The 16,107-nt window shown below is 38.8% G+C and overlaps 1 protein-coding gene across 1 annotated transcript in view; it reads right to left on the bottom strand.

The window, feature by feature from the left end:
• LOC131782506 (stalled ribosome sensor GCN1) overlaps positions 1–16,107 on the bottom strand; it is a 29,599-nt gene that overhangs the window by 9,569 nt on the left and 3,923 nt on the right. Inside the window, exons 10-41 of the mRNA XM_059099240.2 lie at positions 15,834–15,942; positions 15,144–15,347; positions 14,447–14,497; positions 14,202–14,303; positions 13,491–13,588; positions 12,862–12,937; positions 12,493–12,539; positions 12,114–12,219; positions 11,820–11,912; positions 11,446–11,521; positions 10,625–10,790; positions 10,023–10,242; positions 9,316–9,440; positions 8,474–8,652; positions 8,155–8,251; positions 7,081–7,206; positions 6,744–6,942; positions 5,530–5,885; positions 5,345–5,440; positions 4,999–5,270; positions 4,647–4,836; positions 4,357–4,482; positions 3,826–3,936; positions 3,307–3,447; positions 3,080–3,133; positions 2,747–2,836; positions 2,478–2,634; positions 2,047–2,168; positions 1,728–1,842; positions 1,043–1,222; positions 458–678; positions 54–122 (exon numbers count right to left, since the gene is read on the bottom strand). Of these exons, the coding sequence (XP_058955223.2) occupies positions 54–122; positions 458–678; positions 1,043–1,222; positions 1,728–1,842; positions 2,047–2,168; positions 2,478–2,634; positions 2,747–2,836; positions 3,080–3,133; positions 3,307–3,447; positions 3,826–3,936; positions 4,357–4,482; positions 4,647–4,836; positions 4,999–5,270; positions 5,345–5,440; positions 5,530–5,885; positions 6,744–6,942; positions 7,081–7,206; positions 8,155–8,251; positions 8,474–8,652; positions 9,316–9,440; positions 10,023–10,242; positions 10,625–10,790; positions 11,446–11,521; positions 11,820–11,912; positions 12,114–12,219; positions 12,493–12,539; positions 12,862–12,937; positions 13,491–13,588; positions 14,202–14,303; positions 14,447–14,497; positions 15,144–15,347; positions 15,834–15,942 (4,374 nt within the window). The remainder of the gene's footprint in view (positions 1–53; positions 123–457; positions 679–1,042; positions 1,223–1,727; positions 1,843–2,046; positions 2,169–2,477; positions 2,635–2,746; positions 2,837–3,079; positions 3,134–3,306; positions 3,448–3,825; positions 3,937–4,356; positions 4,483–4,646; positions 4,837–4,998; positions 5,271–5,344; positions 5,441–5,529; positions 5,886–6,743; positions 6,943–7,080; positions 7,207–8,154; positions 8,252–8,473; positions 8,653–9,315; positions 9,441–10,022; positions 10,243–10,624; positions 10,791–11,445; positions 11,522–11,819; positions 11,913–12,113; positions 12,220–12,492; positions 12,540–12,861; positions 12,938–13,490; positions 13,589–14,201; positions 14,304–14,446; positions 14,498–15,143; positions 15,348–15,833; positions 15,943–16,107) is intronic.

The following is a 16,107-nucleotide window of genomic DNA, read 5'->3' as shown; positions in this document are numbered from 1 at the left end:
GCTGATGAAAACTTGCGCCAGAATTTGTATCAGAAAATGTTTTAAGTTCTTACCTCTGGTACTGGATCAAGTAAGGCCTGTTTCAATCCTGGAACAACTGCACCCAAATATGGAGCGAGATCCTGAAAAAATTCAATGAACTTGAAGTCATGGTTTAAAAACCGCTGACAAAAATAGTAGACAGCATCGTAGTTCTAATAAACCAATACCAGTACTCTATTGTTTGTTAGGAAGACTGTGTTATCAAACAAATCCCGAGTGATTGACCCACCTGTGGTACCTGAAGTAATAATCTTGTTCATGATGCTGCTTTCAATACGGATAACTCACAAATGGGTTTGACTAGCCTTTTTGTGATTAAATAATGACAACCTCTGTCCACATAAAAAGAATTCAAGGAGAGGTCCGCAACCAAGTTCAAATACGAGGACATTTAAGTTTGTTGATCCCATTTTACCTTTTTGTCCGTCAAAGAACACATATTTCCAATAATTTGTGCCGCCATTTTCTTGGTTTCAGTTGAACGCTCGCTCAACGCGCGTTGCAGGACGGGCATAATGAGAGCCAGTGATGGAGCATCAATAAAATGAACGAAAGAGGTCTGGAGCAGAACTTGTAAACATGGTGCAGTCTTGGTAGATGGGTCCATTAGGGCTTCGAGAAGAACGGACGAAATGGCTGAAATATTAACGAGAAAACTAGGAGTTTCAACCACCTTTTACAAACAGGCAGGTTCCTTTGAATGTCTTGACTACAGCCTACAGTAAATTTGTATCGCTGTTGAAGTAGCAGAGGAAAATTTTGTCGCATGACCTGCTATGGTTCAAATCCACCAATCAGAACCTTCCATTTTTGACGGCCATCTTGCATTAAAATCCTGCCATTTGATTGGTAAAGATCGATGATAATAGGTCATGGAGAGAAAATTGGCTGCGCTCTAACACGCTTTTTAATCTAGGTAAGGATCCTACACCAATGAAGTTTTGAGACGTGAAAGTTAGAAATTAAGGCTTTAGCAAAATTTTTGTTGCAACCAGTTTACCTAGAATTTCTGGGTTTCGGATCACTGAGCCGATTTGTCTGAGGGCCTGGGCTCCAGCCTTCTGTACTTTCATGTGAGAATCTGTGAGAACTTCACACAAGCGAGGCACAATACTGGGAAGACATGACGATAACTGCTTTGGGGCACAGAACGCCATAGCACCAAGGAGCTCAACACTACCTGAGGAGGACAACATTAACAACATGTTAAGAGAATATAGTAGGTAAGATAGATTTGGTTATAACCCTATATGTACAAGGAAGACAATGGATAGGTTGAAGGTCTTAACACTTTTCTCGTGGATTTATCCGCTAGCGGTAAGCACCCAGTAATACACCCAATAAGACACTGAGTGACTGACTGATAATTCACAACTGAAAAATAAACCGAGCACACAACTGATTAATAGTAAATAAATAGTAGATTAAATAAATCATTAAAACAAGACTGACTTTTGGGCTACCCAACCGACATAGTGAATGAGAGGCTAATTAACCAACTGATGAAAGGATGGACTGACGGACTACGGACAAACGGAGCGACTTACTGTATATTTCACTTAGATACATCTTACATTTAAGTAGGTTTTGGAGTGCTTCGAAAACACCAGTAATAAATTATTGCTAACGTTGTCTTTCTAGAAATTTTAGACTTTGAACGTTATCCCAAGAACAGTAACACACACCAGTCTTTGTTCTCCACGAATCCTCTTCAAGCGCAGCCAGCAAGGACGGCAAAACAAGCTTGACACCATGTGCGCTGAGGTTCTTCATGACTGCACGAGCAGTGTCGTCGGTGGCCTGGAGAAGACACTCACATATCAAAATCTAAAAGTTGTAATTCTCCATACTGTTCCAGTAGATTTCTGTTTAAATTTTACAGGGAATTGAGAGCTCCATCAAGGCAACATCCCCAAGTACATTATATTGTTGATTCTCCTTAGTCGCGTGCTCGAGAAATGACTGCAATTGTTGAGAAAAATGAATTTTTGATATCAATCTTACCTCTCTTACATATTGGTTTCCATCCCCAAAGCAGAGCAGTAGGTTTGGTAGAACATGTACAACATAAGGCTCAAATAAACGGCCCAGCATTGTACAAAGCATCTCATAAGCAAACAGCGCTCCTGGAAAACAAGCCACAAAGAGATATAGATTTACCGCAATATGGCATTTTAATTGGCTCTTCCTTATGATCAATTGGAGGACAGATGCCTAAATGACATCACTATTAATGACATCTTGCTTCTTCATCATATAGGACAAAAAGATACTATGTTGACGCGGGTCTATATAGTGAAATACTCCGCTACGCCTCGTGTAGTACTTTTTTGTTCTAGCCATATTTTGACGTCTTCTGTGATCTATTACCTATCTAGAGAACGGTTCAGTATCGCTCAAAACGCCTGTTTTAGTTTGACAAAAGCGCGACTCACCCTCCCTATGTCGGTAATTCTTTTTGTCTTGTATAGCTTCCTGTAGTGTGGACATAATATTCAGCTGTTTGAGGAATAAAATTCCCAAACCCTTCACCAGTCCCGCCAGTCCGTAAGCTGCACCTTTCCTCTCACCGTACACAGTGGAATCAAGAAGCTGAAATAAAAACGAACAGAACCAAGTGGTCGTATAACTTGGGAACGTGCGACAGTGATGCATGATGGATTGATAAAGACCGACTTGCATTGTACAGGACCAAACTTTTTACCTGGTTCAACAGGTTCTTCACCATATCTGGAGATTCCGACTTGATTGCTGGAACAAGTGGAGGAAGACAGTTTGCTACAGCTTCTTGAACCTACGAAGAAAAAACAATCACTTGTTTAAATTCCTTTCCGCAGCTTTCCTGACAGGCACATATTAATCTCGAACCCAAAACCCCGCTGACCAAGACGGCTTCTTCAACAAGAGATCGCGGTGTTCTGGGTGTGAAATTAATCAGTTTTTTTTCCTTCAGTTTATTTAGGCAATAAGCTCTTCACGGTCAGAAATACTTTGATACGTTAGCTAACAGCCCATGGAAAGTTTAAAAAATTTTTACCTGCTGTGAGGGTGTTGACAGAGCATTCAAGAGTTTTCCAACAATTGGTCTAACCTAGAGTAAGTGTAAAAGATGACAAAAGTTAATGGAATGATCTGAAAATAAAGCTGTTTATATCCATTTCACATTCTTAAAAACACCAGCACTCACGAAGCTAAGAGGCAAATTGACCAAATAGTGGAAGACCTCACCTTGAGACATTACAGTGTTTTAAATGGAGTCCTTACCTTAGGATCATCTTTGTCTAAATGCCGCGCCAAGCAACCCATCAAAATAATCACTGATTGACGGATCGTGTCATGCGCAGAAGTATCTGGTGCCATGTCCAAGAACTGCTCAAATACAGGAAGAAGTAGCGCGATATTGGCCTGCAAAGAAGATTGATGCAAAATCAAGTCGTCGTATGAAACACAAAAATGTGTCATGAATAATGACCGAGTTAAATAGAGCGATTTCCAATTCAGTGTCGCAAGTTTAGCAGGACTGCTTTGGTTTAACTATTCCTCGTTCTGTGATCGCTCCAGAAAACTCACATCACTTTATCATCTAATTATATTCATAACTAAAACCAATCACGACTTGGTCACCCGCGTTTTCCCGCGCCTCAGGCAATTTGTTTGTCTTTACATCCGAATCTGATTGGCTCCATGTGATATTTTCCCTTTCCTGATTGGCTGTTGTGAATACTTTGTTATGGTTTCTTGACACTCAATCGAAATGCATTTTAATGTAAAATGTTCACAAACCTTTCCATGATCATTTACTGCCTTCAGAGCTGCATTCAACATGTGTTTCCTGACCTCAAGATGGTGATCTCCCAGACCAGTTGGAACGAAAAATACGAACAATGGAGGGACCTACATAACGAAAAATAAAAGTTCCTTTTAATTTGTCCTTTCCTCGCCGAAAGAGACCCATTGAACAGTTCTTTACAGTGTCTCGTCAATGGAGTATATATTTTTCTAAATATTCTGCAGCAAATTTTTTTCCTCTTGTTTCAGTTTTAAGTTGAACAATAAAGGTATCCAAACAAATCCGCAACTGTTTCGTCTCGCTTCTTTTAACTTTGTGATTCGTTTTAGCCAATCATATGCGAAACTTTCAAAAATCACGAGTAAGTCACGTGAGTTTCGCCGCCCTTGACAACTACGACTCTGAAGTATTTTGACTTCTCATTTCATCAAAGTTAAATAATTGTGTCATGATTAGCTATTGAAGGTTCTTCGGTAAAGATTTAATACGACGCGAGATTGGAAACCTTTTTAGTATCACATTACCTCCTCTTCAGATAGCGTGGGCGATATCTCACCGAGAGCCAGAGCTATTCCGCACCTTGCATCCCAAGGGTCCATGTTGTCAGCTGGCACAACTCGTCCCAGACTGTCCACGACTGGAGGAGGCACCTAAGAACAGGGTATGCTGGTATAAGTGGTCGGGATCGGTGACCTCAAATAAAGTATAACTACTGGGTGATACCCACGTTCCTATTTTTAAGCAAGTGCTGCTAACTTTGAATGGGTAACAGTATTCGCAGTCGTCTATTGCATTAACCTTTTACAGACCTTACCTTGAGTTTTACTTCATAGAGATCCACCAGCTGCTGAAGAATGGCTGAGGCAACATCCGGGTGTTCGTTAATGGCCGCCGCCAGCGCTGGGGCAGCGGCTTTTCTGATAATTTCTACATCGTGTACGACATCGTCCAAAAGTGCACTACATAATGGCTCTGGGGCAGTGAAACCTACTTCCTGCCATAACCTGAAGAGTTTTAACACACAATTTGTCATTTCAATCTCACGCTCAACAAATAGCTTTAAAATAAAGAATATAAATGGAAAGGATTAAAATAACATAAAATAGCACCTAATGAACAAACCTATTCCCAAGAACACATCAACAAAGCTGGAATCAAACGAATACCTCTCAGCTAATTTAGCATTTTCTTCATCAACATCAAACTTGGCCACCCACAATCGTCTTACAAGTCGAGCAGTCTGTGATGTCCCATGATCCCTTGTAGAAAGAAGGTAGGTGAGGACCAGAAGCCCTTGCAAGGTTGCAAATCGCAATGAGGCTGCGGGGGACTCCAGGGAGTTTAACAGAACAGAGATCTCGCCTGGTGCTGCTGTGGCACAACCATATTCGCCGCTTGTCGCCTTGCACAGCTCAACCAGACTGAGAGATGCCAGTTGCTGCAAAGATAAATAAACATGGAGTAAAGAAAATGAAAAAAGAGGAAGGGGAATTGACATTGTAAACAATTTACCTGTAATCTCGAACCCTTGATGGTGTCCGCACTCGTGGAAATAATCTCAGTCAATAAATACAGCATTTCTTCTCTTGGTAACAAAGCCGGGTCATTCTGACAAAATAAATATGTAAATGAGTGAACCAAAACAAAATAAAAATGAGGGAGGGGAGAAAGGGCGGGTGGGGGAGCATCCCACTCACTTCATCCTGCTCATCTTCCTCGTCATCATCGTCGTTATTCGCTCGTAATTTACAGTGTTCAGCAACAATCTGCAACGCTTGCTGTCTGAGATCTTCATTTCCCTTGACATTCTTGCCTCCATCTCGTAGCACGCATCTTAGAAAAGGAAAACAGAACGCAAACGCTGGGGCTGACAGAAGCTCGGTCAGTGAGTCTGATGAACTTGATCCAACAGTATTTAGATCAGGAACTGATGTGGAGTGGAGGACAGAGATAACTCGCTTGGTCGCTGATAACAAATCCTCTTCACACCAGGCTTGGTCAATACGGCACATTGGTTTTAAAAGTCGCAGAGTGACGTATCCAACGAGCTCAGCTGACGTGGAAAAATGAAGAATGACAATGTTTAAACTGGAAAAAAAATCTAACAGCCAGCGTTGTATAGAAGGGAGGGGTAGGTTGGAGAAGAATAGTCTCACTACCACGTTGCCAATTTCGTGCACCAACCACTCCCCTAACCCATTAACAGTCAGCTAATAACAACTTATGGTTAAAGTTGGATCCTAAAACTTTTACACTCGCAACAACTTGCATTAAAAGCTACTTTGCAGACACAAGATAACCCATATTTAAGAACAGTCCGCTACTACGAAGTTGGAATGAAATTATAGGGTCGCTTCATGATTAATAATTTGATATATGAACAAAAACTCATGTGCTGATCGACAAAAGGAATATGAATAACTCTAACTGCGGGGAAAAGTGCAACTATGTGCAGAAAGTAAAGATTTTGGTGGAAAGCGATTCGAAATTGTTCAGGTAATTTTTTTGGCCCTGGAAGAATACTCTTAGGTTTTTTTTTTCACAACTGAAAGGTCTGACTTGTTTTCGTTGAAGACTTCACCCTGAGGAAATTGAATATGAGTGTGAGTCGTTTGAAATGGAGATTAAGACAAAAACATTTGGAACGACGCATTTCGAAACAGAGAATGGACTATAGACAGGGTAGAAACCAAGAAAAGAACGAAGAAAGTTAAGCCCCACGGTTCCACCTAAAAAAACAAACAAACAAACAAATTGAACAATAGAGGACACTTGTCACATAGGAACTTTCTAGTAATGGACTAGTTCACCATTGTGTTCTCCGCAGGTCAGCTTTTGGCCATGTCTCAAGCTCGTGACAAGGTGAATAACACATTACTACATTAAAAAGAAACTGGCAATCTGCGCTTACCAAGATGTTCTTGATCGTCGTTAAATGCACTTTTACCAAGCTTCACCAGAACAGGAATCATAACAGATGCAGTCAGGGGGGACTGCAACAGTGGCAGTAGGGTGGTGAGGATGGTGGGGGTGTACATACGCATGGCGTTTGGGTTTGCTGTTATAGCTGTCTCCAGTAGTGATCCTACTTGCACCACTTCCCTTTGAAGCTGAAAGAAACAAAAAGGACTAAGATTTTTGACCGGCTCTCAGAGAGTCGGAGGTTCTGAGGGGTTATCACGCTATGATTTACCAACATTTTTAAAAGTTTTAAGTAATCTAATAGCAATCAACACAGATCTCCTTACCTCTTTTAATCTGTCTCTTATTTCTGCTTCCTTCATCAGCTGAGCTTCAAAGATTTCTTTTTCCTTCTGGCTCATCTCATCCTTTTCTGAAAGTTTTCCCTCGGCTTTCTTTTTCTTTTTGATTGACTGGAAATAACATGACTCAGGTTAATTCCAGTTCTACTCAGGGAATCCCCTTCAGTCTGTGTCCAAACCTGACTTCTTTAGTCATTTTTTTCCAGATGTACCACTTTACGAGCAAGGACTGGAACTAGGCAGGGCGTATCGTACGCACCCCAGTCCGTAATCATTCATCCCACAAAAAATAATGCGTTTAATTTCTCTCTATCATCACGGGTTTGTGGGCGAAAGACAAAAACTTTAAGTAGTTTAACACTATTTTCCGCCTTGAGAGGCCATGTTTCTTTCAGGCACTATAGTTCTTTAACCCCTTAACCCCTAAGAGTGACTAGCATCCAATTTCTCCTTACAATATCATCACTGAATCACAGATTAATGTCATGAGAATAAAGGAAATGATCACCAACTAAACAAACTCTTGATTGTTAGACAAATTCTCCTTGACAGCGCCTTAGTAAATGTACAGAGAACAGTATGGAGAATATGTATACTGATGTTAGGGTGTAAAGGGTTAAGGCTTTCTCTGAGGAAGAAATGAGGAACCGGGGAGAACTAGGGATGGCGGAGCCTATTTCAACTATGGGTGGGGGGGTGGGGGGGGGCGGCCCTTTAAAACGAGCGCCGGGGAGGTAAGTTTGTAGGGGAGACCTGGGGCCATCCTCCCCCAGATCATTTAGAAATTTATTCTTCATACGTACCCAAAACTAAAAAAAAATAAAATGTCCTCGCAAAAAGTGGGGGAGCTAAGCACCCCCTTTCGCTCTGCCGTCCATGAGAAAAGCCAGTCGAAATCATTCATTGGCTATAGGCGTCAGTGGGACAAAGATTATCTGCCCCAACACTCCCATCATAGTGATGTTTTTCTTTCTTTTTTTCCCCGTATTTCAGTACAGTACAGTGTACAAGCATAACACTCAGCAGTAACAGGTTGCATCTTTATCACGATAAACACACCTCACGTATATCTTTCTCCCAGAGTTGATCCTCATAGGAATAAGCCTTTGATTCTTTCTTCATGTTTTGCTTTTTTCCTGCTTCTGCTACCCTGACACTGAGGAAATAAAAACAAGCCCAGTCACACCATCATAAACATAATCATCTACACACTCTTGAAATACACCAAGAGTCAGTACCAATCTTCGACTGTACTCAAAAACGACACCTTCGCAGCAAACAATTGACACTTTCACACAAACATTTGGAATTTTTCTTTTCATTTCCTGGAATAAGAAAATAACTAGAGGGCTTTTTTCACAGCACTTATCAATCGAACCTTTCCAATACACTGGTGTTGTGGATCTCTCCTTCTGGTGTATACAGTATGGCATGCTCCTCCATAGTCACTTGCTGGAAGGCTGGTTTTGCTAAACAAACTGTACTGTGCTTCACTACTCTCGGTAAAATCACTTTTGGTGCAAGTCCCGCCATGACGTGGAGCATATTCTGTGAGCACTAAAATAAAGATTGTAGCGATGTATCCACTAGCAGGTGGAAAATATCGGATCAATGTTAGTATCTTGGCAACTGCGCACCTACCCCTCCCCAATCCAAAATTAACCCCAACTTGTTATCAGTTGAATGTTTTTTTTTTTTTTGGGGGGGGGGGGTAGGTGCGCCCGTTGCTCGTATACTAATATTGATCCACAATTTCTCCCAAAGTATATCAGCACTGAATAGATGTGACGTGACTGAAGAAATTTTCCATTTCGTTACTGGTGTTGTTTTAAGGATAGTGTCTCAGAACACCCCCAAAAGAAGCATTCTAAAATAAATTAAATCTTACTGCGCCTCTTGATAACTTACAGCGTGCAGAGGTCATATTGCAAAATACATCAGTGTGTTTTTCTGTCTGCGGTTCAAAAGGTCTTCTTCTTAAGATGAAAATGGCAGATTACAATCCACCTTTAAAGGTTTACTATGATGCTGATGGATACAAAGCGTACCAGACATCAACCATAAGTAAGGCTTTGGAGTTCAGAGATCGTGTATCGGTGAAAAGCTCACACACGAAAGAATTTGAACAAAGTAAAACAAGACCAAAGAAATTGGAAAGTATTTCTGACAATTATTGCAAAGAACTCCTAAACAGGTAACAAAAAGAGACAGCTGTCAAACCTGTTGAGACGTGCTGCTTGAGACTATCATCTCCATTATGGCATCCACGTGACGCTCAACAAAGCCTTGTGTCTCAATCCCCAGACTGTGAACAATCCTCATCCATAACTTACCTTCACATGAAACTATTCACCAAGAAGCAAAACATATTAAATTAGCGTGCAGAGTACAATTTAATGTTACTGATCTTGCCAACATGGTGACAAAACAGTGTCTCAGGGAGCCCAAGGGCACTATGGTTCACCTGGCCATAGGTACCCTGTGGTTCCGTAGTATTGGTTTGAGCAGTGCTCAAATGACTGGCCTTGACTTTCAATGCTATTCAGATCTTTTTTTTTTTTGCACCGTTCTTAGACTGAAATAATATCTCAAAAAACGGCTTCAGTAAAGCGAAATACCCATTCATAAACGTACAAACTTGACATAAGAAAACTACTATATTTCTCCATTAAGGGAAAGAAAGCAGGTAAGATAACCTCATATTGCCCATTCGGTAAACTCAATAAAACACGGGATTTTCTTTATCTTAAACACTCGCAGAGCCAATAATATCCGTCATAATTTTTCAAATGACACTGAAGAGTAATCACTTATGTTAGATGACTTAAGCAGAAAAATTATACTTTTCCTTACTCCAAAACGTTCCAAAAATAAAGAATAAACAAACAACACGAGCAACAATGAAAAGAAGTGAAACAGAGATTTACCAATAGCTGGATGGTGTGCATCTGAGAGAATCTGCAAAGCGATTTTGTCTTTCGTTTCCTCAGACAGGTCTGGATTACTCTTTACGAGAGACAGGGTCAGGCAGCAAAGACTGGACACAAGTATCCTGTGGCTGATGTTAGTTCTTCCTGCATCATTGGGCGACCCTCCCTGTGGTGCATCTCCATTCATGATTGGAACAGAACTGTCTGTGACATGATGCTAAAAACAATGAGGAATATAGTGCTCTTAAAAATTGCGAGGTATCCGAACAGCAGCAGGGTTCGTGCGCCCTGAGTGCGCTGTGAAGCTGCGAGAGATTTGCTGCGTGCTTTTTCAACGGAACGCTTAAAAGACCGTCAGCAATGCAAGCTAAAAGACACGAAGTACATTTTAATAACGCACCTAAAGGCAAATTATATCAAAAAAGGAAAACAAGAATCTATTGGTTGGTATAAGACAAAAGGCATTTTCATTTTACAGCAAGGTATCTATCTTGGTGAGAAAAAGAATTACAATGATCACTTGTGAAATAGAGTATAAATTCAAGCTGAGAGTTTTTCCAGAATCACGCAGAACACTTGTAGCTGGCTTTTAAGTTTACCTTTTGTTGAGCAATAAGCTTTGACAGCTCTTTCAACAACAAACTCTGTAGTTCTAAAGCACTCTCTCCTAAAGCATTGAACAGCCGCTGAACACAGGACTGCGCATTCTGCCTGACCTTCCAAGCTGAGTGAGTTAGTAGAAATACCAAAGCTCTGTACCAAGGTCTAAAATACAAGAGACAAAAAGTTAGGAATACAGCAGACCACGTTCGAACACACACACACACAAAAATCACAGCATAACTCTGATGTAAATAGAAGATATCCACAGCCTACTACTAAAGGTAAAAGGGCAAAGTCTGCACTCCAGAAAAGTGGCTCACAACTCAAAAGGTGTCGAAGCTTTCTATGGCATGAAGGAACTAGGAATATTGTTACTCCTTCTGGGTGACACACTAGGACAATACAGGTTACATTTCACCAGGCTTCCTTAATGGTTCATCAATACTTATTTTACTCTCCTGAGTGGGGAGAGGCATTGTGAGATTAACGTTTTCTGCCTTGAAACACAACACCATGACACAGCCAAGTCTCACACATGGACCACTTGACTAAGAGTCTGGGACAGGCCCCCTTATTTGAAAGGTGGATAATGCTATCCACTGGATAAATCTCTATTTGGTCGATAGGGCAATACATTTTGTTAGTACTTTTCCACTGAATACTGATTTATCCATAAGATAGTGCTCTCTGCCCTTTAAACAACAGGGCTCTGCACACTGACCATAGGCTATCACATATCCCACACATTCTGCTTTAAAGAGGTTTTAAATCCTCTCTCCTAGTTACAAGCTAGCTAAAGATTTTGAGCTTGACTCACTGGCTATTAGATTTGTTTAATCTTTGTCCATGACTGAGGACGAGTCTTTCAATCACAGACACCAGTAATAAGAGAGCTGTTGACAAATCAGAAAAATTACTATCATCAAAAGTAAATAAGTTTGACATGCATGAAGTTCATATGATCAGGGAGAGAGATAACAAACCAGTCCTACAAGGCTCAGTGGTAGAGCATCGGTTTGGGAAATGCAAAGGTCTAGGGTTTGAACCTTCATGGGGGACTCTGATGTACCACACACACACACAACTAATGAATAACATCTTTCTTTAATTTTTGTCATTTTTTGTAAGTGCGCTGTCTAAAGCCAGTAGTGGATTTTTTCACTGTTGTGACATTACCAAAATATGTTTTACCTTCTTCAGATGCAAAGTTTAAAAATTTGTCTGAAACAAACAGCTGCTTCTTTATATCCAGGAATGTTGTCCAAAATGAACCCAGTTTAGATTCTGAAAGAGAAGTCGTCAATGTTGCTAAGCTATACATTTTAATTAGTAATATTTGTATGTGAACCACAACTTTTAAGTCAAGAAGATCTTAAAAGATCTTCTTGATTCTTCTTGGGTTCAAAAAGTGTCACATTAGCTTTCCTAGGGAGGTTTCTTATTTATCGATCGCAACATGTTAACATCTTTATCATATACAGTTACCTGCTTGTACATCAGCAAGTGATAATCTGATTAGTATGGAGGCAGCTAATAGTCCTTCTGTAACAATGGCAGCTTGGTTTGGTTGGCCACTGGCTTTTTCAATGGTCTAAACATTGAGCATACCAATCAAAATTGCATTCACTGCTAGATAGGTTCAGAAAAATAAGACTTTGAAACATTCATAGATAAATAATATGCTGCTGGTCGTGAAGAAATCTCATTATAAAATAAATTATTATTGTTACATCAATATGTGTTTTGTGTCAATTTGTCTTGACCTTTCCATTCTTAAAGAAACCTGTTTTGCAGAAAAACACAAGGAGAGAGAGAGGAAAAGTACCTGTTATATGTATATGACAAATATGGGTAAAAACCTTACTTGCAGTAACTGAGGCAGAATTTCCATCCCTTGGAGCAGGGTATTACCTTGAATAAAATTAAAATTTAGCATTATCATCAAAGATTATCAAAAGCAAAATTAACCTTCTCATCCCTAAGAGTGACTAGTATCAAATCTCTCCTCACGGCATGGCAAAAAATCAAAAGTTAAGGTCACAAGAATCAAGGAACTGATCACAAACAAAAGAAGCTCTTGATTGTTAAACAAATTCTCTTTGTGGGTGCCACAGAACTTGTAAAGTGAACAACATGGAGAATATGCATACTGATATTAGACTGTTGAGTGTTACAATAACAGACCCTCCTAGATTCTTGAATTTTTATGGTAAACAAAGGGATTTATCAATACCTTGAAAAGCACCTGTCATACACTGTAAGTACCCAGTACGCACAGCTGTGGTGGAGTTCTTGTTAGTCATTCCTTTCTGTAAAACACAACACCACACCATACTAATGAAATTGAAATCTGACCTCTGTTTCAGTAAAAAGACAAACATATGTTTGATAGAATTACTGCTAAAACATCATAGTTTTTTCCAAGTAGCCTGAAGTTAACATAAATGTCATTTTCCCTTTCACTGATTTGAATTTTATTTTTAAGGGATAACATTTCGGGCAAAAAAAAAAACTTTGAGCTGCCTTACAACAACTGAACACATTGAGCCCTGTTAAACACAATCATTCAACTTTTTTCTGTTTTTGTAAAATAAAGTAAGGGTTTAGTTCTTTTATTTCTGCTTCGACAAAAGAATTCCAGAAACATAGAGATGTGACCAGATGATTTTTACAACCTCTGCTCTTGCACCAGTCCTTTAACCTTACAACTTAGAAACAGCTAAAAATTGAATATTTATCAACAATTTTAAAATCAAATGCTATTTTTGAATCTCATGTCAAGCTACAGTTTAACAATAATGTCCTCTGATTCCTAAACAATTTTTAGTAAGATGGTTTATCTCCTCCTCTGACTATTCTCACCTTGAAGGCATCAACAAGCACCTTAGGTACTTGTGTGGAAAAATGGGCACACCAGTGACTTAAAACTGATAGGCCATACACAACAGCTCCTTCATGCACTGTATGAATTAATCAAGACAGAGAAGGTTCACACAGATAAATATCTTATAAATGCAAACAACTTGGACCTAGTGCTGGTGATCATTTCTTTTCTACAACCAATCATTTTATTGAATGGAAACCTACCTAATGCTCTAATGAAAATTTCCAGTAAAAAATGATGACAAATTATTGATAAAGATTAAAATCTTCTTTATAGCAACAAAAAAAGGGCAAAACCTAACATCATTCTTTTACTTCTCTACACAGATACTTACAACATTGCCTATAACCCAGACATGAGGTGTACAATCAACTCTCTTTAGGTCTCACATACTTATGAAATAAGTGAAATGTGAACCTAGAGCTGTCATTTCTACACAGTCAAGTTATTTGATAATTCAATACTCTAATTGCTCTTCTGAAAAAATCTCTCTAAAAAGAATGATACTTGATGAAAGTCCCAAAGTGCAACACAAATCATTGAAGAAGTTGACTGTCTGGTAAAATAATTTCACTGGCAAAAACAACAATATTAATCTAAAAATCATATGGCCTCAGGATAAGGCCACACATTTAATTCTAAGAAAAAAGAATCCTCATGATCCTTCAGATAATGAAGTATTTCCAAACCTTCTTGTTGTAAATATTTCACAAGTTTTTCAGAGACAAGTTGGCTTAATGCTTGCACAGATGCATTTCCACTAACTGAATGGTGCTCCAGACTCTTTATCCCTAGAAAAATTCAGAAATATTTTAATCATTTGAAAGTCAAAGGAGTCGAGAGCATTATTATAGACAACTGTTAGAGAATTGGCAACAGAGAAGTTTGCCATAATGTAGCATTAACTGTTTAATGAATACATAACTAAACAAACCTTGAAGAACACCAACTCTGTCATTCCACTGAGTAAGTTTGCCTTCTGAACCTAAACCAGGCAATGTAACAGTTAACTACTGGTAGGGAACTTTTATCCAGAAAAGCTATAAACTATATGAAATGAAACATTTAATGAGTTAACTCCTGTAAGTAACTGTTAGGCAGAATTTCCCTTATAATACCAAAATGAATACAGAATGCAATATGATGGAGACAATTGATGAGAATAATGAAAAATATCCCCTAAGGTATAATCAGTTGATCCAATATCAAATGATCCAAACTAACATTATAAAAATTGTATGGTAGACAGTAAGGAGAATTATTAATGAGATCTTGGGAGGATCTCAGGGAATATAATAATAAACTATATTTTTTCCAATGGTACCAATTACCTCACAGTTTTTGTCTTTTTCCTCCCAATCTTTGGCTGGGTCACTTAAACAACATCATAGGAAACAAACTATGCAATTCAATTCATTTGTGATAATTTTTGCTTGGGACCAAAGCATGCAAATCTCGCAAAGAACTTAGATGGAATTCATTACTTGTTTCTTGTCATTGAATTCAAATTTTGTAAATTTTAAGTCTGTGACTCCAATAAGAACAGTGTCATGGGTTCTCACTCTACATTGTACATAAGAACATTGTCAATCAAAATATTGTTTGGTAGAGAATGTTCAACAAATCCTTACCATTAAGGACAGCAAATAAGTAGTTGATAAGTTCCTCCATTGCTCCTGGATCACTGCACTGATGTGCAAGATTCTTTAAGATTAACGTAGCCTCCTGTCTGTGGAGCTCTTCTTTAGCACGCAGTTGACCAACAGTGTTTTTACAGATGTCTAAAGCGTACTTTGATAAATCAATTGAAACAGAAGAAATTAAATAAGCAGCACCTGAATAAAAAAAGGAAAAATATATATATATCAGTATAATTGTGTAAAGACCATAAATATCACATGATAAAAATCATTATAAGAAGAAGATAAATGAATATGAACTTCTTGGCATCTCTATTAGTACTGCCCATATACCAGGTTAAAAACAAATGTTTCCATCTCTGGTTTGGTTAAGATTAAACCTTAGTTAATAATTAAGAAATGAAATGCTTATTTCAACCCAGGATACTTTAAACTCTTCTCCTTCTATTGGCGAAAAGTTGTTTTAGTTTACTGTTTAATGCAATATCCTGGCAAGTCATTCATTCCCAGACACAAAGTTCAATGATGCCTTATTCATGCTACAAATTTAGGAGGACAAGGGACCTATAATAGGGATTTACAATCTGGAAACTGAACTCTACATTTAAATTTAATTGAATTTGTAAGTTTTGTTCAGAGAATTATTTCTGAGCAAAAGCATGTAATTAATCCATCACTTACTTTCAAGAACCACCTCTGGGTTTCGCAGCAGAGATTTCTGTAATGCTGGTAAGATTAAACTGCTGAAGTCGTCATGGGTGACGTGACTGAGCAAAGGGGAAATGTTCACCTGGAGGAATCAAAGGTCAAAAGTCACATTAGTAGAGCAAAATGGTAATGAAGGATATACACAGTATATCCCTGCTTCTGCACTCAGCATTTGTTCAAACTTTGTCAGAATTATTTTATATAAAAGATCACGTGTTGAGCCCAACTATTCCACAATTTTATTCTT

Source organism: Pocillopora verrucosa, chromosome 2 (genome assembly GCF_036669915.1).
Source record: "Pocillopora verrucosa isolate sample1 chromosome 2, ASM3666991v2, whole genome shotgun sequence".
Taxonomy (NCBI): Eukaryota; Metazoa; Cnidaria; class Anthozoa; order Scleractinia; family Pocilloporidae; genus Pocillopora; species Pocillopora verrucosa.
Note: the sequence above shows the minus strand (reverse complement) of the source record. Positions and strands in the feature narration are given on the sequence as shown.